Source organism: Apium graveolens, chromosome 1 (assembly GCF_009905375.1).
Source record: "Apium graveolens cultivar Ventura chromosome 1, ASM990537v1, whole genome shotgun sequence".
Classification (NCBI taxonomy): domain Eukaryota; kingdom Viridiplantae; phylum Streptophyta; class Magnoliopsida; order Apiales; family Apiaceae; genus Apium; species Apium graveolens.
Genome location: NC_133647.1, coordinates 120554252 through 120575872, shown reverse-complemented (window position 1 = coordinate 120575872; position 21621 = coordinate 120554252). Strand labels below are relative to the sequence as shown.

At 34.5% G+C, this 21621-nt stretch overlaps 1 protein-coding gene and 1 non-coding gene across 3 annotated transcripts; one reads left to right on the top strand and one right to left on the bottom strand.

Moving 5' to 3' along the window:
- The first annotated feature begins 3016 nt into the window (after positions 1-3016).
- LOC141681274 (small nucleolar RNA R71) lies at positions 3017-3123 on the top strand. Its single transcript, XR_012558720.1, has one exon. It is a non-coding gene; the product is annotated as a small nucleolar RNA R71 (small nucleolar RNA).
- Positions 3124-17679: 14556 nt separating this feature from the next.
- LOC141720616 (WAT1-related protein At1g68170-like) lies at positions 17680-20093 on the bottom strand. 2 transcript variants are annotated; one of them, XM_074523122.1, is made up of 7 exons: positions 19598-20093; positions 19435-19497; positions 19177-19293; positions 18833-19088; positions 18502-18660; positions 18275-18426; positions 17680-18074 (listed from the first exon to the last, which is right to left on the bottom strand). In XM_074523122.1, the coding sequence occupies exons 1-7, from the start codon at positions 19789-19791 to the stop codon at positions 17984-17986; spliced, it is 1032 nt and encodes a 343-aa protein (XP_074379223.1). In that variant the 5' UTR covers positions 19792-20093; the 3' UTR covers positions 17680-17983. The 2 variants fall into 2 exon arrangements, with proteins under 2 accessions (XP_074379223.1, XP_074379232.1); XM_074523131.1 differs by having other exon boundaries at positions 19177-19262; positions 19598-19735.
- Between the last annotated feature and the right edge of the window lie 1528 nt (positions 20094-21621).

Genomic DNA, 21621 nt, shown 5'->3' with positions numbered 1-21621 from the left:
GATAGACAAGATGAACCGGACCAAGCTCCCGATTCGCAAGAGGTTAGGAGACGTTCCGCAGTTTTCTAGAAGCACTGATGCCGCCATAGCTGAGGTAGGAACTACCAATATGCTAGGCTTTCAACTTTTGATGTATCAGATTATGTATATTTATGAATTGTAATAATGGCAAAGAAATGTAAATTTATTCAGAAACCTGTTTAAGGTGTATTGGCATATAATTGTGGAATAAAACGACTTGTGATTATTTTTGGATATTCATCTCTGAGACTATAACTTGTGGTGTGTGTGTTTATTGTGGGGTCACAGTACAGAGTAGTTGATTATTTATTAAGATTGGGTGTTGTTAAGGGAAATGGAACTCGTGACAACCCGGATCCCCGACCCCGGATCTGGGGGTGTTACAAACTGCATAGTCACTTGCATCATATATCCTTTTTCAAACGACTCATTCCAATCAGGTGCAGTTATGACATGATCCGTAATCAAACTCTTCTTTAAGCTCTCAAAAGCATCTAGACACTCATCATCAAACTTGAAAGGGACATCTTTCTCCAATAAATTCCACAACGGTTTAGAGATTTTAGAGAAGTCCTTGATGAACCACCGGGAGAAACCCGCATGACCAAGGAAACTGCGGATTCCCTTAACAGAAATTGGTGGAGGAAGGTTTTCAATGACCCCTACCTTGGATTTGTCCACCTCAAGACCTTTACTAGAGACCTTGTGCCCAATAATGATGCCCTGTTGCACCATAAAGTGACATTTCTCCCAATTGAGAACTAGATTGGTCTCAACACACCTTTTAAGAACGGCGCCAAGATTTTTCAAGCACTCGTCGAAAGAATCCCCGAACACAGAAAAATCATCCATGAACACCTCCACATTCTGACCAATCATGCCAGAGAAAATGGCCATCATACATCTCTGAAATGTGGAAGGTGCACCACATAACCCGAAAGAAACTCTTCTGAAAGAAAAAGTACCAAACGGACAAGTGAAGGTAGTCTTTTCTTGATCTTCTGGAGCAATGCAAATCTGATTATAACCCGAATAGCCATCCAGAAGACAATAGTATCCATGCTCAGCCAACCTGTTAAACATCTGATCAATAAAGGAAAGAGGGAAGTGATCCTTCCTCGTGGCCTTGTTCAGCTTCCTGTAATCCATGCAAACTCTCCACCCCGTGACTGTTCGAGTAGGAATAAGCTCATTCTTCTCATTAGCAACCACTGTGATGCCTCCTTTCTTCGGCACACACTGAACAGGGCTCACCCAAGAACTGTCAGAAATAGGATAAATGATCCCTGCATCTAGAAACTTGAGAATTTCCTTCTTCACAACCTTCTTCATGTTTGGATTTAGCCTTCTTTGTTGCTCAACAGTTGGCTTACTTCCTTCCTCTAGCAGAATTTTGTGCATGCAATAAGAAGGGCTGATTTCCTTGATATCTGCTATAGTCCATCAAATTGTCGATTTGAACTCTCTCAGAATTCTGAAGAGATTTTCCTCATCACTACCTGAAAGGTCAGATTCAATAATAACAGGAAAAGTAGATGCATCACCTAAAAAAACATACCTCAAGTGTTCAGGAAACGGTTTAAGCTCGAGTGGAGGAGCTTCCTCAATAGATGGCTTGAGACGCCCCACAACATTTTTGAGTTCTGACATTCTAAGAGATTCAAAAGGCATATCCAGTCGTTGCTTCCAAGGAGAAGCATTCAAATACTGCAAATGCTCATCACCTTCATTATCTTCACTATCTGAATTCCCCAACAGAGCCTTCTCTAAGGCATCAGACCTTAGCATTTGATCAAGTTCTGAAGTAACCACAGAATCGACCAATTCCACTTTTAAGCACTCCTCATTATCAGTAGGGAATTTTATGGCATTGAATACCTTTCATAAACTTCACTTTCTAAGAGAGAATACCTTTCATAAACTTCGCATAGCTAGGCATCTGTTCAAGAGTTTCAGCGAAAGGTATGTTGATACAAAGTTTCTTGAACACCTCCAGAAACTTAGAAAACTGCTTATCCAACTTTTGCTTCTGCACCTTCTTAGGAAAAGTAAGTGGAGGATAGACCTGTTTCTCCCCTGTATTACCTTCAAGAGGAGAAGGTTCCATAGTTTTCTTCCTTGTTTCCACTTCTGCTTCCTTCTGCACATCTTCTTCAGCCACAACTTCATCTTCTGGAACTTGAGATTTTTCGGGGTCTGCAACCTTCCCAAACCTCAATGTAATTGCCTTAACCTGCTCTTTTGCTTCCTTCTTTCCTGGAACTTCTGTGTCACTAGGTAGTTTACCAGGTTGTTGATTCATCAGGGCACTGACAATCTGCCCAATTTGATTCTCCAAGGTCTGAATAGAAATCGCTTAGCTTTTACACATGAGCCTCAACTCCTCCAATTCAGATTTTTCATTAGATTGTTGAAGTTGGAGTTGTTGTCTTGGTGCATATTGCGGTTGTTGAAAACCAGGAGAATTGAATTGCTTTGCTGTATACTGCTGATAAGGCTGTTGCACCGCATTCTGAGTGTTGCTCCAGCTGAAGCAGGTCCCCGACAGCGGCGCCAAAACTTATTAGGATGATTGCGGTTGTTGGGATGATAGGTGGCCGGAACTGGTTGCTACAACCTCTGAAAGTTGCTCACGGACTGAGATGATTCACTAGAAATAGCACACTGCTCCATCTCATGCGCACCAGCACAAAGCTCACAAACACTTGTGATCTGATTAACTCCATAATTAGCCAAAGAGTCCACCTTCATCGTTAAAGCCTTAAGCTGAGCAGCTATAGTAGTAGCTGCATCCATCTCCAGAATTCCTGCTACCTTGCCTTGAGGTAGTCTCTGAGAAGGGTTTTGGTATTCATTAGCATCCATCAGTTCAATCAAATCATAAGCTTCATCGTAGATCTTAGCCCATAAGGCTCCACCTGATGCTGCATCAAGCATGGGTCTAGACTGTGCTCCCAAGACATTATAAAAGTAGTTGATAATCATCCAGTCAGGCATCCCATGATGAGGACACTTCCTAAGTATCTCCTTATAACGATCCCACGCTTCACATAAAGACTCTCCTGATTGCTGCACAAATTGAGTAAGAGCATTTCTGATTGCAGCTGTCTTTGCCATTAGGAAGAATTTAGTAAGAAACTTTTGAGCAAGATCTTCCCATTTGGTGATAGATACTTGTGGTAGAGAATGCAATTAACACTTAGCTTTATCTCTTATAGAGAATGGAAAAAGCCTTAACTTTATAGCATCTTCAAACGTTTTGTTGAATTTGGAAGTGTCGCAGATCTTGATGAAATCTCTAATATGCATGTTGGGATCTTCTGTTGGAGAACCCCCAAACTGGACTGAGTTTTGCACCATCTGAATCGTGCTAGCCTTGATCTCAAAAGTATTAGCCGCGATGGATGGTCTGACAATGCTAGACTGAATATCATTGATCTTCGGTTGAGAGTAATCCATCAAAGCCTTCGAATTCGCTTCTGGTTCTCCCATTGCAACAAGAGCTTCTTCTTCAACTTCCTCAACTTCTGCAATAACTTTTTCTTCTACTAAAACTTCTTCCTCTGCTTTATCCAGTGTTCTCTTTCGAGATCGAGAACGCATTAGCATAAACGCTCTCTAGAGTACCTGAAAAAGCAACAAGCAAACAAGTAAAATATCCGAGTCAGTGAACTTTAACGACCACTGCTGTCAGGCACATAAACTAAAAATTAACACCGAGTCCCCGGCAGCGGCGCCAAAAACTTGTTAGGACAAAAATACGCGCCAATTTACACGCAAGTATACGCGTTCGCAAGTAAAATAGAATTCTTTCTAGTTCGTTCCCACAGAGACTGGTTTAGGTTAACTTCAATCTCTGCACTTATGCAACAATGATATGGCTATCGTTCAATGCTAAGATAAATAACAAATTGGTTTTGATTATAACTAAGAATTAACTAACATGCAAATAACTAAGAGATTAAAAGGGTTGAATTAACTATATGAGACAAATATGGGATTCTAACTTCATTACTACTTCATTCAAAGTCAATGTTCTTAACCTTAGCATGTAATGGTGATGACAACTAATCAGATAACACGAAACTAGTAAACTCCAACTTTCGTTGTACGAATACCCTACTACTAGACCTCCACAAAAGAGATAGAAGCTGAATATACACCAAATTTGTTGAGACCCTATACATCTATAGAATTTGACAACATAAAGGTTTAATGCGCAAGTTATCTATCATGATTATATAAGGCAAGTAAGATGGTTAAAATTACCTATGAATCATGCATAACAAATATATGAACCTATGCTAGCATGGCAAGTTCTAAACCTCTACATTCACCGTCGCTTCAATAGAGATTAACACACTATCTTATAAGTTTGCGACGCTCATAAGATGAATAAGCACAACCAATACTAGGATATCAATCAATCATCACACACTACGATATCGAAACAAATTAAATATTGAAATCCATAAGTAAATCCATTAGAACCCCACGATAACGATTAGCTCATAACCGAAATCATCTTCACCGTGGGTTCCGATGAAAACATGATATAATAAACTAAGTCTTTATAGACTGAATTAATAATTAAAGTAAGTAATCAAGAGTAATAGGTTCAACAAACAAGAAATAAAGCTACCAAGATTAGAACTCAATCAAAGAATCACAAGTAAAAACAAGCTTTTCTTCTCCTTCATTGTATTTGTGCTCCTAGTTCTTCTCGTCGTCTTCTCCTTATTCTCCATTATGAAAAACGTCTTTAAAAGGTCTTTCTATAACAACCCACCTGATCAGGAGTCTAAAGAATCACCCTTCTAATCAAATCAGGATTCCAGGATTTCAACCCGCGCGGCCGCTTTGTGAAGCGGCACGGCCGCCCTGACATTCTGATAAACCGGCGCGGCTGCCCTGAGCTACTGGAAAATCTGAAATTTCTTGCTTTCTTTTGCTGGTTTCTTCGCGCATTTGATCGAGGCTTTATCCTAACACTCTTCTAACTTAAAAACATTGTAAAACCATTACTTCTTCCGATTATGCCCTAAAATGCAAAACACAACAAAAACACATTAAATACACAAATAACTTGAGTACAAAACACCGATTCGAGCCTTTATGAAGCATTATAAGTGAACATAAATGCCACTTAACATCTCTGAGATCTCTATATACATAATTTGACTTATCGATATCTATGAGATCTCTAAATGAGAATTGACTTGTCAATATCTTCAATTCTCCACATCTTCCTTTGACTTGTCGATATCTCTGAGATCTCTAAATGCATAAATGACTTTTCGATATCTCCAATTTTCTACATCTTTATTTGACTTGTCGATATCTATGAGACTTCTTTATAAGACATTTAAGACTTCTCTACAAGTCATTTTGGACTCCTCGAATGACTTCTCGATATAACTTGATCTGTGACTTGTCGATATCTTGACTTAGAGAATTTTCCATAGAACAACTTTATTCAACTCCAAGCTTCTACACTTTTATATGAGACATGATCATGACTTGATCTTCTTTTAGAGTTTATTCCTTAGCTTGAAACTCTTCACAGAAAAATCCCCCCAATCTAATCTACTATCCATTTTTCTGACTCAAGAAATACAGTACATAATACAGATATAGATTATTATACAACTTAAACTTAGGGTTTTCAATGTGACTTAGTCTTTTTATTATACAGGCATGTCTTGCACAACATAATATACAAATCATATTTTCACAAATATTTTCATAAAAATAATAAAATTGGAAATAAGTTTTTTTACATGGTTTTCACAAGTATAAGAAGAAATCAATACAATAGACTATTAAATCTAGGATTTTTCTTATCACTTTAACAAGTTATAGAACTTATCAAATAAGCTATAAAAAATATGGATCTATAACATATGAGTGTAACTATAATCTTTAATGATATGTAAAAAATTGGGCAGCACTTCTCCTTGTATAATCAACAAAAGCGAATCAAAACTCTCTTGAAATAAATTCAGCGAGCTTCGCTTTAACTGTTGGAAAATGTTTGAGAGAAGTAGCTGCTGATTAATTGATTATATAGGCTCTAGATCTGATTGTAGTTTGGATGATATGGAAGCTTCTAGTCCACTCATTTTGAATTGCAAATAGAATTGAAGGAGCTAGAAGTCGACCAAATTTGCTTTTCAGAAGTCGATCGATATAGTGTAAATTTTTCCATGAAACTGATTTGCCATTTTTTAATGTCGACCATATGCTAGAGAGCTACACGTCGACACTTAGGCTACCTAGGATCCTAAATATCGAACTTGGCTTTCTCTTGATGCCTAGATGTCAACCAAAATGCTTGGTAAAGTCCAGAAGTCGTCCAAATTAAGGTACATGTCGACATGTACAATTTTACTTCAAAAAATTCACTCCCTTAAGCTAGATATCGACATGTATGGTCCCTCAAGGATAGATATTGACCCTTTACTTTCTATATATTGATATGCCTTGTACTTGGAAGGATATTTGGATTTTATCATTCTAGAAGTCAACTGGAGCTACATGAGGAGCCACAAGGTGATATGGAGCAAGAATCATGGTGACATGGCATTTAGAACTGCATTCATTAAGTTCTTGATGGCGACGAGGTATAAACATGTTTAAGCAAAAATTTAGACATTTTAGGTCACGGAGCCAATAAGAATTAGTAGAAATGTTCTTATAATTGTGATCCACCGAAGCCTTGTTGTTGTTAAACTTTTAACCTTGATCTTCGTAGTCTTCTAAGATTTTTCCCTTCCAATCTTCAGATCTTCGAGTCTTTGTACAATTCATATGACTTTATGCTTCGATACGAATCCTCACTTAACAATCTTTCTAAAGATAATACTCAGTTTCCTTTCACAGATTACTGACGCCTAGTGCAATGGTCTTGTTCACATGTGACTATTTACGTTCTCGGGCCTTTGAATTATAATCTTTTTATTCCATTGTTAAGAGTTCTACAATCTTGAATCAACTTCACTTGAGCTCTTGAGATCTTCATACTAACCCTAGGAACTGTTTCGAATATCTTCAATCTTATTACTACGATGCATGAACATAGTAATGAACTTCACCCAGACTTTTGTTGACGACTTCTTCACTGCAATTTTCAGAACCATATGTGCATATACCTAATCTTCTTTATGTACTGATTGAAGTGGAACATAATTTATTTGTAATTCATTGTTCTATATTGAGTTACCCAAATCAGCATTGTTGAGTTATACTTTCAGCTTCAATCTTGCTCATCAGATTTTTTTTCTAAACTAGAAAAATATATTTAAAATAGAGCTAATAATGTTCAATTTTCAGATACAGGGAATGAGAAGTAGGCTAATAAGCACCACCCTGAGAGACAAAAGATTGAAATGGTGTTATATCAAAAATTCTAATTTTAGGATTCAATTGTTCAAAATACCTAAAGGCGAGATGTTATGCTTACGCCCAAAATAATCACAGAAATAAATATGAGAGATGCTTATTTAGCTTTTCAAAAATTTAAAAAGAATACGAATTACTGAAATGCGTAATCAGTTTTGTCCTATAACAGATACCCATTTTTCGAATGCATATCCCCATAAAAAACTAAAGTGTAACACAGATGTCCAACATGCGTATTATGTGTAAATATTAAAAAAAGCAAACATGCAAGTTCATCATGCTTGTATAACTCGTATTTTGTGCAATGTTCAACATTTTTAGGTCCTTTGGGCAATTGAACCCAAAAAATAAGGTGTTTTGGTTATTATTTTCATTGAAAATTTACTTCAATCACTGCAATAACCATGTTCAGATATTGTGTATTATTTCGTGGTTATAATGGATTTTAAATGAATAACTTACTAGCAGTTATAGGATTGTAACTATTTAGTAGTTATTGTTGTTTTTAGGAGAAAGATATTGGCGGTCCTTATCTTTAGATTGATGGCTAGCGTAGTTGTTGTATAAAAGGTCAGTTCTACATATTTATAATTATGAAGTCTATTTACAAAAAATTATTTCCATTTTCTTCTACATTAACTAGTATCAGATCCTTCTTCTTGAGGGACCTGTGATTGAAAATTTCATTTTTATATTTCTTCTTCAATGGATTTAGAAACTCCATTTACTTCACTAGCACCACCGATTTTCAATGGTGAAGGTTACCATGTTTGGGCAACAAGAATGTAGGCTCATCTAGAAGTCAATGATTTTTGGGAAGCATTGGAGGAGGACTACGAAACTCCTCAATTACCAGATAATCCAACCATGACACATATTAGGTTGCATAAGGATATAACTATGAAATCCACAAAAATCGAAGGCAAGAGCAACGTTATTCTCAGCAGTCTCCGCTAAAATCTTTATTAGAATTATGAATATGAAATCCGCTTTTGAAATATGGAATTTTCTGAAAAAAGAGTACGAGGGAGACGAGAAAATGAAGGGAATAAAAATCCTAAATCTAATTAGAGAGATTGTGCATCAAATAATGAAAGATTCTGAGACCGTGAAAGAGTATTGTGACAAACTACTTGGTATCGCAAACAAAGTAAGATTACTTTGTACTGAATTTTTAGATTCAAGATTAGTTCAAAATATTCTTGTTATTCTTCCAAAAAGGATTAAAGCTGCCATTTTTTTGTTGGAAAACACAAAGCACCTGTCAAAAATTAGTTTGGAAGAATTGATGAATATTTTGCAGGCCCAAGAACAGCGTAAGCTTATGATATCTGAAGGATTTATTGAATGTGTGTTACCTGCCCATGTTCAGTTAAACCAAGGAATAAATAATGGACAAGAAATGATAAGAACAAGAATGAAACTTCATTTTTCGATTTTTCCAACCAAATTAAAGGATCAAAATATGATTTCCCTCCTTGTAAATATTGTGGCAGAAAGGGTCATCCATCTTTTAAATATTGGAGAAATCCTTACAAATAATGTGAAAATTGTAAAAAAAAAGGATACCATCAAAGAATTTGCAAGAGTAACACAATGTCATAAGTGGATATAAAGCAAAAGAAAGTTGCTCAAGTTGTTGAGGTGGCTGATGATGAAGAAAAGAAGCAACCTTTTGTAGCATCTTACTTTGTAACTAGTCATTCAAGTGCCAAGTGGTTAATTGACAGAGGTTGTACCAATCATATGACGTTTGATCATGAGATTTTTAAGAATTTGTATGCTTTAGTGGCTTCAAAATTGAAGTTTGGAAGTGGAGAATATATTGTGATAGAAAGAAAAGGCACAATGGCAATTGAAAGCATTTCAGGTACAAAATATATTACAGATGTGTTATTTGTGCCTAACAAAAGTCAAAATTTGTTAAGTGTTGTTCAGTTGACTCAAAAAAGTTTCAAAGTTATTTTTAAAACAAAACAATGTGTAATAAGATATGCAAATAATAATGATATCTTCAAAGTGAAAATAAAAGTGAAGAGTTTTGCACTTGATCCTCTAAATGAGGACCAGTCAGTATTTCTTGCAACACAAGTCAGTTCTGAAATTTGGCATAAACAACTTGGCCATTTCAATCATAAAGCTATGATAAATCTTCAAAGAAATAAATTAGCTCAAGGTTTGACTTGTCTTGCATCTGAAATTTCTAATTGTAGAGCTTTCAAGCAAGGAAAACAAATTAGAATTCCCTTCAAGCAATCAACTTGGAGAGCCATTGAAAAGCTGCAGTTGGAACACACTGATGTTGTTGGACCTTGCAAAACTCCATCACTAAATGGGAGTAAGTATTATATGATTTTCACTGATGATTATATCAGAATGTGCTGGATATATTTTCTTAAATTCAAGTCAGAAGTGGCCAGTATTCAAGCAATGGATTGAAAAAAAAGTGGGAGAAACATCCAAGTATTGAGATCTGATAATTGAAAAGAATATATATCGGATCGGTTTAATTTTTTCTATGAGGAGGCAGGAACGAACATCAAATCACAGCTCTGTACACTTCGTAACAAAATGAAGTCAGCGAGAAAAAGAATCTTACAATAACAACGATGTCTAGATTTTTTCTATTTGAAAAGAATTTTCCAAGGGAATATTGGGCAGAAGCTACACACACTGCAGTTTACCTCCTCAAGAGGCTGCTTACAAAAGATATATCTGGAAAAACTCCATATGAAGTCTAGTATGGTTCCAAACCTTCTTTAGAAAATTTGAAAGTATTTGGATGTTTATGCTTTGGGTATGTTCCTCAAATAAAAAGGGACAAACTTGTTAAAAAGGCCAAGGAAGGAGTATTAATTGGCTATAGCATACATTCTAAATCTACTTATAGAACCATTCAACGAAATATAAAGAAAATTTTGATAAACGGAGATGTTCATTTCATGGAAAATGATGAATGGGACTGGAAGGAAAATTATCAGTTCTGTTTCCAAACCAAGTTTTGAAATTGCAGCTTAATAACGATGAATTGGTTTATGACATTCATGTTCGAGGTATGAGATCTCTTTCTGATATTTATAAAAAATCCAATGTCATAATACTTGAACCTGCAAGTTTTTGGGAAGCTAAGAAGAATCTTGAATGAATTAATGCTATAAATAAAGAGATCAAGATTATTGAGAAAAATAAAACTTGGACGTTGGTGAAAAGACCAACTAAGCGGAAATCGATTGGACTGAAGTGGGTATTCCGAACAAAGTTAAATTCAGATGGCTCAATCAATTAACATAAATTTAGACTCGTTGTTGAAGGGTATGCTCAAATATTTGGAGTTGATTTTCCTGACACTTTCGCTCCTGTTGCGAGATTAGATATCATAAAGCTGTTACTTGCTATAGCTGCACAAAAATGCTGGAAAATCTATCATATATGTTAAATCGGCATTCTTGAATGGCGTTTTAGAAGAGGATATATATGTCCAGCAGCCCGAGGAATTTGTTGTCAAAGGAAAAGAAGATTATGTTTACTTGCTTGAGAAAGCCTTATATGGTCTTAAACATGACCCTAGAAGTCGGAACAGCAGAACCGATGAATACTTGATGCAATTCGGTTTTAAAAGTAGCTTAAATGAAGTTTAAATGAAAATAAAGCAGAAAAAAGTAGAAGTGTTTATTTCTCAGAGAAAGTATGCTAATAAAATTCTCAACAAATTTAGAATTAATGATTGCAAGAGTTTAGATACTCCAATGTCTCAAAAAGAGAAGTTGATGAAAGAAGATAAAGCTGAGAAAATTGATGAAAGTTTTTACAGAAGTCTAATTGGTTGCTTGATATATCTAACATCTAGAAGACCTGATATATTGAACTCTGTAAGTCTCTTATCTAGTTTTACAAATTGTGCAACCGAAATACATCTTAAAGCTACTAAAAGAATCCTTAGATATGTGAGATGGATGCTAGATTATTGAATCAAGTTTCAAGCAGATCAAGATTGTATTTTACAGGTAGTGATTGGGCAGGTTCACTTGATAATATAAAGAGCACCACTGGTTATTGTTCAAAGTTGGGTTCAAATATGTTCTCATGGTGTTGCAAGAAGCAGAATACGGTAGCACAGTCAACAACATAATTCGTTGATGCTGGTGCTGATATAAATGAGGCTTTGTGGTTACGAAACGTTTTACTAGATTTAGATATGAAACAAGAAGGAAAGACATAATTGTTTGTTGACAATCAAACAACAATTGCTATCTCTCACAATCTTGTTTTTCATGATAAACTAAGCACTTCAACATTAAGTTATTATTTCTTAGAGAAGTGAAGAAATAAGTGTTAGTTGATCTAAAATATTGCAAGTCTGGTCGTCAGCCAGGGTTCTGTCAAGAAATAAGTTTGAGTTTCTTAGAGAGAAACTTGGAGTTTGCAGCAACCAAAGTAAGGAGGAGTGTTAAAAATTTACTTCAATTATTGTAACAACCATGCTGGAATTTCAAATATTTTCTATTATTTTTTAGTTATTATGGAAGTTTAAATTAATAACTTGTCGGATTGTACCTATCTAGAAGTTATTTTTATTTTTAGAAAGAAGTTAGAGCAACTCCAATGGGCACTCTATGTATGCTCCTAAGTCAAATTTTAACAAAATTAAGATAAAAATGAACTCCACCACACTCTTAAACCCTCCCTAAAAATTGAAGAACTCTAAATTTTTCATCATTATTGAGGAGCATATGTTGTCTTCTCAATGAATTTTATACTATATATATAATATAAAGCTATTGTAGAATTTGTAGCGTGAAGAAGTGCATGTGACCTTTTATGAATATAAAATAGAATAAAGAGAAATATAGAAATTTTTGAGGAATGTTGTTGGAGTCATCTCATACAATGACTTAGGAGCCCATTAAGAGCAACTCCAAGTGTCTCTCTATTCCTCCTCTTAAGTCATTTTTTGACAAATTTAACACAAAACTCAACTCCAACACACTCCTAAACACTCTCTACATATTTAAGATCTTCAAACCTTTCCTCATTATTAAGGAGCCTCTAATGTTTGTTAAACTATTTTAATATTAGTATATATTTTTTCCCTCCAAAATGTAGTCACCATTTCCCTCTCCATTATGTTAAAATCCCGTTATCATGTGTATGTTATGCAAATGGTTAAGACAGTTTATGTACTTGTTGATGTTATTGTTGCTCTTTGTCCTCATGACACCACTTGTTAAACTACTGCTGCTATTTCATTTAGTGAGTATCGACTTGGTAGATTAGGTTGACATACCAGCATAACTAGTTTCTCAAACTACAGTAGTGTCGTTTCCATCGGTGACCAATGCTAGTATTCAGATATGGAGTTGATTGCAGATATTCAAATATGGAGTCATATGTACGGAAAATAAAATAAAAAAACAAATATAAAAGTTTTGAGCGGGGCTGTTGGAACATGCCCAAATAATATGACTCATGAGCCTATATAATATTTATTTATATAAGGAGGCTCTCATCAACACTTGGAGTTGCTCTAAGTATTAGTGTTTATAGGGAGTCTTGCAAGCAGTTCTTGGAGTATAGTTAGATTAGCTGTTAGCATAATTGGTTTATAGAAGATCAGTTATGCAGATTTATGTTTCTCTTCTCTCCCGTATTACCTATTTTCTTATTTTTTTGCATAAAATCCCAACAGTTTCGTATTGAAATAAGCTACTAGAGAATTGAATGAATAGAACAGCTAAATAAAACTACAAAAAAGAAACTAGAGAACCCTAGCGACCCTCCACGAACAATAATAGTAATTGCATCTTATATTAGTGTCATTAAAGTTTTGTTATGAGATGCATGAAAAGTTAAAATTTTACACTCAATTAAATATATCATTATTAAAAATCATATAACAGTTGCATACATCGAATATTTTTATATTTTTTGTTTAATTTTTTTTTACAAATATATAGAAATTGTTTTTAATTTTTCTAATATCTTGTCTAAATTCTATACTTTATCATTAATACTGATTTTTCACCATGGTCTCATCAAAGCTTTTACTACAACTACGCCTTTAATGTAATAAAAAACTTCCCTCATAATGTGCAACAACCGGCACTTCCGGACTATTAACTCTAAATCAAAACTAATACAAAATTTAATATACTAATTCAAAATTTATCGAAAGGTAGCTATTAAAAAAGCGCAGCTAACAGCGGGAGCCCAAAGGTCAATCTACTCCAATTCTAAGTCCTCGAAACTCCAATGATATTCAACTCGAATCTTAGGCGAAACCTGAAATATTAAAAGGATGAGCTATAAAGCCCAACAAGTACAAATTGACTAACTATTTAATCGGAAAATAATAGGTGCTTTAATAAAATAATTTTTCTAAAAATAATAATAATTTTGTAAAACAATTTCTAAAGTAGATCCAACCTAAAGTTTTATAATTTAAAATTCAGAATTTAAAACAGAGCAGAATTTATAACAGAGTAAAATAGAATGAAACAGAACGAAACGATAATTCTTATAAATACCATAGTCTTGATCTACGACAACACTTTGCTAGTAGCCGACATCTTATTCTTATTCTTATTCTTTATATCACACTTTACCGGTGGTCGGCATCTAAAGTTCAATAAATACGCGCCCTTAATAGGTATCTAAAGTTACACACGTGTGCGCCTACTAAGGATATTTAAGGCTATTTCCGGAACTATAGCGTAAATTACGAACGAGTTCGAAAATGTAGAGACTGGGTTTCAAAAGATACTCGTATCTTATTTCTTTTAAAGTTCAAAACAGAATTCTTATATCTTATACGAAATTCGAAAATCAAAGTATCAAAACTTTTCCGAAAATAAAAGTAAGTCAAAAAGTACTTACCTCAAAGTCTGACCAGATCTGAATATAGCCTTTTTAACCCTCTAAAAGATATTTTTTTGGAAAACACGAAACACGAAAGTTGAAGAGAACGAAAAGAGCTTTCCGAAAAGTCTAGAATCAACGAATCCTGACTTACGATGAATTTTCTACGAATTTTACAAGATTGCTGATTTATGCCGAGAAGAGCCCTACGAATTTTATGAATAAAAGTAAGGAAGACGAATATGGTGTATTTATAATTCCACAAAACCCTTTTTTTTAACCTAGAAGTTATCCATATTAAAATTTGATCTAAATTTTAAGCCCATTAGCCTAATTCAATTTTAAATCCTAGTCCTTATCTGATTTTAATCTTTTTTTTCAATATCCTATTATTATTATAATTCAAAAAAATTACGGGATATTAGATAATGGCCTCAAGAAGTAGAAGAAGTTGCTCAACAAATCTCTTCATCGGAGCCAATGACACTAGACGTAAATAAATTATTACGTGCGTGTTGACCCACCACGGGTGTCCTAGTTGGTTTAGAGTGTGATTTTAGGGACTTACCACCCCAATGTCACAAATATGAACCCTCCGGGAGACACGGAAGTAAGTGGATTGTCATGCTCAGTGGATACAAGTGTGCTAGCAGTCCTCCGGATTAGTTGAGGTGCGCAAAGCCGATCGGGATACCGGATTAACAAAAAAAATATTATCTCTGTTGATTTTGGCCCTGCTCATGTCGTCTAGAAATAATGGCTTTTGTGGCTATGCCTTTAAGAAAGACTATTATGCTGTGGATAATGGAACCCTTGAAGGGCCCGGTGGTTCTCCCGGTTCATGAGGTAGAAATGGAGGATTTCATAGTATGTTGGCTGTAACTTTCCTGATCCAAGTTCTCCTCTGTTTTAATCTCTTGGGTGGCTATTCAAGTAGTTTCAGCCTTAGTATCAAGCTCTCTAGCCTATGCAGATAGTTCTAGCTTTTGTTGTTTATTTAGTCGAGTATCTATAGTTCAGGCCTTGCTCTGTCAGTTCACTGCAGTACAAGTAGCTAATATGAGCCCCAGTACTAATTTCTTGTAGCAGTGGCAGGAGTTGAGATGTGTGGCCCTTCTTCAAAAGCTTGCTTTTATTAATGATACTAACTTATACTCGGTGCCATGCACGAGTTTTCTTTATTTTTTATATATTTTTATCTGTTTTATATATGATTTTAATAATAACTTTTACTAATTTTAGTAAGTTTTAAAATGTATAGAATTGAATGGTAAATCCCAAACATAAAAGTGTATATAAATAAATGAGATAAAGGAAGTATATGTTTGATACTTGTACTATTAATTTTATTAATAATATAAATTTTTGTTGTTGATTCGATTCGAACCTGAAAATTTATTTGTGTCTTTGTAATGATAATATAAATATTTATTGTTAGAGGGATTCGAACATCGGAGCTTCGCGATGCATTTTTATTAATTATATAAATATTTATTGTTGATTTGATTCGAACCTGAAATTTTATTTGTATTTTTATAAAAATAATATAAATGTTTGTTATTAGATGGATTCGAAACTGGGAGCTTGGCGGTGCATTATTTTAATATTTGAATAATATTTGCCTGGGAAACTAATTTGTATTCATAGAAATAATAACATTAATATTTGTTATTAGAGAGATTCGAACCTTCGAGTTTGTGTAGTGCATTATTTTAATATTTAGATTTAACAGTTTTAATCATTTAATTAAGAATATATGGTTGTTATAAGAGGGGATTATTAAAGTGGAGGTTGAACCGAATTATACCTCGTTCCGGTTACTATAGTTTATTCTGACTTATAACTCGTGCAATACAGGGTCCTCATTAATATTTTATAAATTTTATATTTTATATTATTTAAAATTCTAATAAAGTTTTCTTTTAGTTACAATTAAATAGTATATGATTGATAAGACGGGGAACTTGAGTTGTATATAAATAATAAGGGTCATACTCCATTAAGAACATTTTTTTGGTGAGATATGAGATCTTATCTCAATCATAAAAATTTAAATCTATTTTTAAATCTAGACCATTCATTTTAAATCTTATCATCTTCTCCAACCATCATCTATTCCATCTTCTTCTTTCAACTTAACACCCACCACCACCTCCAACCACCACCTCCAGAAACCAACAACCATCATTTCTGGTCACCACCACCGGCGACCACCACCAACTTCAGGGACTACCAAGAAATCACCACCGTCAAATATAAAATCACCAACGTTAAAAATAAAATCACCAACGTCAAATTAAAAATCACCACCGTTAAATCAAAAATCACCACCGGAAAATGAAAAGTCACCAACATAAAATGATAAATCACCACCAGGAAATAAAAAATTACCGTATTTAATCACTATATCTGCTCCATCTAATTCGGCCACAGGGAACAGCTCCGTTCATTAAATCATGAACATCATAACAAAAATCACCATACCAGTATTAAATTATAGCCACTACAAAGCACAAAATCAACACCACATGTATTCATTCATCAATTCCAGGCCTCACCCACTTTTCTTCACCTTTTTCGGCCAACTAGAAACTCTTAATAAAATTACCAGATCCGAAAATAAACAAATTTGAAATTTGAAATTTGAAATTTTCAAATTTGAAATTTGAAAATTTCAAATTTGAAATTTGAAAATAAACAAATGTAAACGTTGATTTTGAAGCGGAAAAGAGCGAGAATTCTTCCGGTTGTGAAAAGATGTCAGGTGCGGTGATGCAAGGCGGTGGAGGTGGAGGATGAAGACGGTGGAGGTAGAGGATGAAGACAGAGGGACGGGGAGAGATAGGGAGGGAGGGGGAGAGGCGGGAGGAGTTCGCGGTGGTTATGGGATGGGCGGTGGTGAAGCGGTTCGACGAAGGCAGGTAGGGTGAAGAGAGGTGCAGGGATAAAGGCAAGTCAATTTAAATATGTGATAGGGAGTAAAACAAAAATTTTAAAATATAATTAAATGGAGGGCTGAGATTAGATCTCATATCTCATTATAATCGGGGTTCTCATTTGAGAAACTCCCTAAATAATAATATAAATATTTACCGTTGGCGGAATTCGAATTTAGTATTTAGATCTAACGATCCTCATTTGACTAAGAAGATCCGACATGCATGACTGTAAATAAACAAATCAACCAAAAACTAACGTAAGAAATTACATCGCATTCCTGTATAGTATATATATATTTGGCCTTTAAAATCTGTTACATTTTTTTCCCACCAAAGTCATTTCAACGGAAAGCAGAAAGCAAGATGATAATTAATATAGATGACTGGACGTGGAAGAACAATTTGCTTAAAATTTACATTTATCCTATAGCATAATTTAAGAAAATGTGTCTGGTTCATAATATTGGGGTCAAGTTGGCATCTTTAAGGTAAATTCATTTCTTTCCCACCTAATTAGATTTACAGTGTGCTCCCCAGTTGCAAATGAGAGGGAAGAGAATCGAAGAGAAAATAAAATTTTGAAACTTCCTCCCTCCCGCAAGCATTCTCCCAAATTTTTCAGAATGAAAATGACCCGAAGAGAACATCAATCAACTATCGTCATAAACAGAGTTGTTGACGGTGAGAATTGAACTCAATCGATGAAAAGTTACATTGTTTATCAATAATTTGCAAAGCTCTTATGTGTACGCTCTTGATTAGCTCCATTATTTAGGAATAATTTTCTCGTTCATTTGCTTCTCCTTTCCCCAAAGTACAACATATAAGCCACAAACTATCAATACTGCTCCGAACAAGCTGTTGAAAAAATCCACAAACATGAGATGCTTGTAAATATGCAGGTCACCAATGTAAATCAGGTGCAACTGAATCAGTTTTTCAGGAAAAAATAAAGAACACGATTCTAGGTTAAGTTTTAGCTTAGTTCCTCGGATTTTTTTTATTCTCATCTGATTTAAAAGCTTATTAATCCATAGATTATGATTATTCTTGTGTACCTTCCAAGGTGCAAGTTCTCATCCAGTACGAGGAAACCAGCAATGACAACTACCAGAAGCATAAAAGGGCTGAAAGCTGATACGAATATCGGACCTCTCTTTTTCACACACCATGCAAGTATCGTAAAAATGAACCCGGATGCTATTACTCCCTGTAAATATCGACGAAATGAATCACGTGGAAAATCTGTATATTGTAATTGCAGAATATTAAAATTTTATTTCACCGAATAAGCGGTAGTGAGGAGTCTGATGTTCCATCCCAGATGCCATTGATTCCAATCTCTTTCCATAACAAGGGCATATATTGTGGCTTGAATTGCAGCCATTACATTCATTAAGGCTGTTATGGAGTATGGACAAGGGTACTCTTGTTGCATCTTTGTCTGCACCACATGTACAAATTATAATCGGAGTATTAGGATTGAAAATCTATGTATACTCAAGTTTTAATATCAGGGGCTTAATATGCTGTTAACTGAAACGAAGTGTTTGCTTATTAATTAGCATACTGCAAGCTGACTTATATTATGTAATTCACATTGTTTAGTTTCGTACCTGAAGAATCAACCAGACCGCGTTACAAAGAGTACCGAATATGGCCAAGAAAGCACCCAATATTTGCATGAGGTAGGTGTTTGCAACGGATCCACTATGATGATCTTGACTATTTTTTAAAAGGTCTATGCTAGGTTTCCAAATTGTAACATTTGGGCCTTTATAAAATGTGAGTAGCATGGCTCCGGTCACACCTAAATTTGTTCCTATGACTTTCGCTTTGCCTGATGCTTTATCCCAATCCAGTTTTTCCAACCTTTATATAAACGTTGATGTATAACATGAATACTGCAGTAAAACAATGCGCACACTATGTATACACACACGTACGAGTGAAGATGTACCTAAAGATGATGGCCAAAACAAAAGTCATGGCAGGAATGAGATTCATTGTGGCGGTTGCAAATGTGGCCGAGGTCAAGGCCAAGCCCTGCAAATACATATTTTGCGCCAGTGATCCTCTGAAATTTATACATAAAATTAAATGAATCTGTGTCTGTCAAAAAAGAAAAGCAAATCTACTTCATCTGTCCTTCAGACTATCTTCATCAAATTCTATTAGTTGGTGATCGAAGCAAAATATTTAAGTGCATTAAGCGTACCCAAACAATCCACAAAGAAATGCTTGGAAAATCACTGTCCATGTCAGTCTCGTCCTTTTATTCCTATACAGAAAAACAAGACTTGTGTTAATATTATCGATATATGTCTAAGAGAATTTCCCGGGGAAAAATCAAACATACATAGAGTGAGGAATTAGTAAACCTTTCGACGAAGAAGGCAAGTGGAAGCATAAAAGCAGCAGCAAAAATAAAACGGTAAGCAATTAAAACGCTCAAGTTCATTCCATCCTCTGCAGCCAGCTTATAGAAGACATTGACTACCGCAAAAGTGGTCTGTACCATTATCATAAATAATGCCGGCTTCAAGCCATTCACTATGTTTCTTACATTCCCCATTATATTTTTTTTTCTCCCTTATATCTATGTATAAACTTCAATCTTCTACTCCAAAACTAAATTAATCTTATAAATAAATAGGGGAAATATCTTTAAAAGTGTACTGGTGATCCAGACACATATTTAGGCGAGTATATTAATCACGGCCTACTGTAGGTTTATGGTTATAATGTAGGTCTGTACCATTATCATAAATCATGTTTAATGTTTCTGTGAAATAAAGCGTATGATATAGGATAAATTTATGGCTTTATAAGTGAAATAACTATGAATTTAGATTCTTGATGTAACACCAGATTATAATGTAATTAGTTTGTTAGAAATGTAAGGTTGCATGAGATTAGCAGTTGGGCACAGACGGCATACAGACAAAGTGGTTATGGATCTGGTGAATGGAAAATATATGACCTATAGGAGCACCACATCTTTCTGTTAGTATTGTGAACTTAGGCTACTTTGGATTTCAACTCTTATCTACAACTGAGTCCACCTAGAGAACTAAACGACATTTAAATTATTGTTTTATAAATGATGAAGTCCCCTTCTCGAAGGATTCCTGGATCCGCCACTGGCTAAGGTTATGAATTATGAGAAGACTAGATGAGCATTGCAGAGCGCGGGAGAGTAGACACTACAACAAAAACGGCTAAATTCGGTTGAATTTAGCATAAGACCAACCGGATACTAAATTCAACCACAGCCATTTAGTTGTAAATAAGACCGTTGAAATTAGCATTCCGGTTGAATTTATGATTATATTCAACCATTTTCGGTTGCGTTTGTTAACACTATTTTCAACCACTTTCCATTGAAATTAACTTTACACATTTAAAAAAATAAATTCAATTTTGAATTTGAATTTTACCAAAAAAAAAAAATCCCGCCAAAATTACTAAAAACAACCGAAAAAAGTTGAATTTATTTTTTTAAAACCCAACCGGTTTTGGTTGATTCGTAAGCTAGTCCATTGTTTGCATATTAATTTCAACCAAATTTTGTTGAATATAGATTTCATAAATAACAAGAAGTGGTTGATTAATTTTGATTATGTCTGTTAAATACAAACATCTCCTATTGAACTTAATGGGAAACTGGTATTTAGTTTCAATTAATAACAGTTAAATTTTAAAATACAATATTGTAAAATAATTTCCCAATAAGCTGCATCATAAGCGCCTCCTCTACAATTCTTTAGATATATAACTATTAATAAAAAATAAAACAGCAAACCATAGAATCCAAACTGAAATGCATACATAAACAAGCATTAGTTCAATGTCTTCATGTCTAATACAAAATATGTAATTTAAGATCGTAAAATAGAGGCCAAATTTTAAAGTTTGAGACCAAACTAACACATGCAAAATTTAAAAGTTCTTAGACAAAAGTAATCATAAGCTAGGATCTTCACATAAAGTGGGAAGCGATATTCCAATTCGTCTATATGAACATCATTGTCATCTTCGTCCACCTCCATATGATCTGAGCGTGTATCCCGTGATTAAGAATAAAAATCTGATTAGAATGCACTACCAAAATAATATAAAGACAACATTTTGATCATTTAACAAAATTACTTAAGAGTTACTTGTACTAAGTTTTTAAATAAATTCAGGGAATGATCAAACAAATTGAAGAGTATGCTAAAACCAGTTACTTGTACTAAGGTTTTAAATAAATTCAGGGAATAATCTCTACTTTGAAGCACCTAACTGTCCTGAAATGGTGGACCAGCCTTTATATTATAGGTCTTTATGTCAAGAGTTTCCCAAAACCTACAATATATCTAATTATTGTATAAATCAACCCAATACATCTAATTATTGTATA

Excerpts from the sequence above, each read along its gene's own strand:
- LOC141720616 (XM_074523122.1), bottom strand. The coding sequence starts at position 19,791 with ATGGGGAATGTAAGAAACATAGTGAATGGCTTGAAGCCGGCATTATTT. Across the intron at positions 18,661-18,832 it reads CGGTCTGGTTGATTCTTCAG|ACAAAGATGCAACAAGAGTA; the intron begins GTACGAAACTAA and ends CATGTGGTGCAG. Across the intron at positions 18,075-18,274 it reads GAGAACTTGCACCTTGGAAG|CTTGTTCGGAGCAGTATTGA; the intron begins GTACACAAGAAT and ends TTTTTTCAACAG.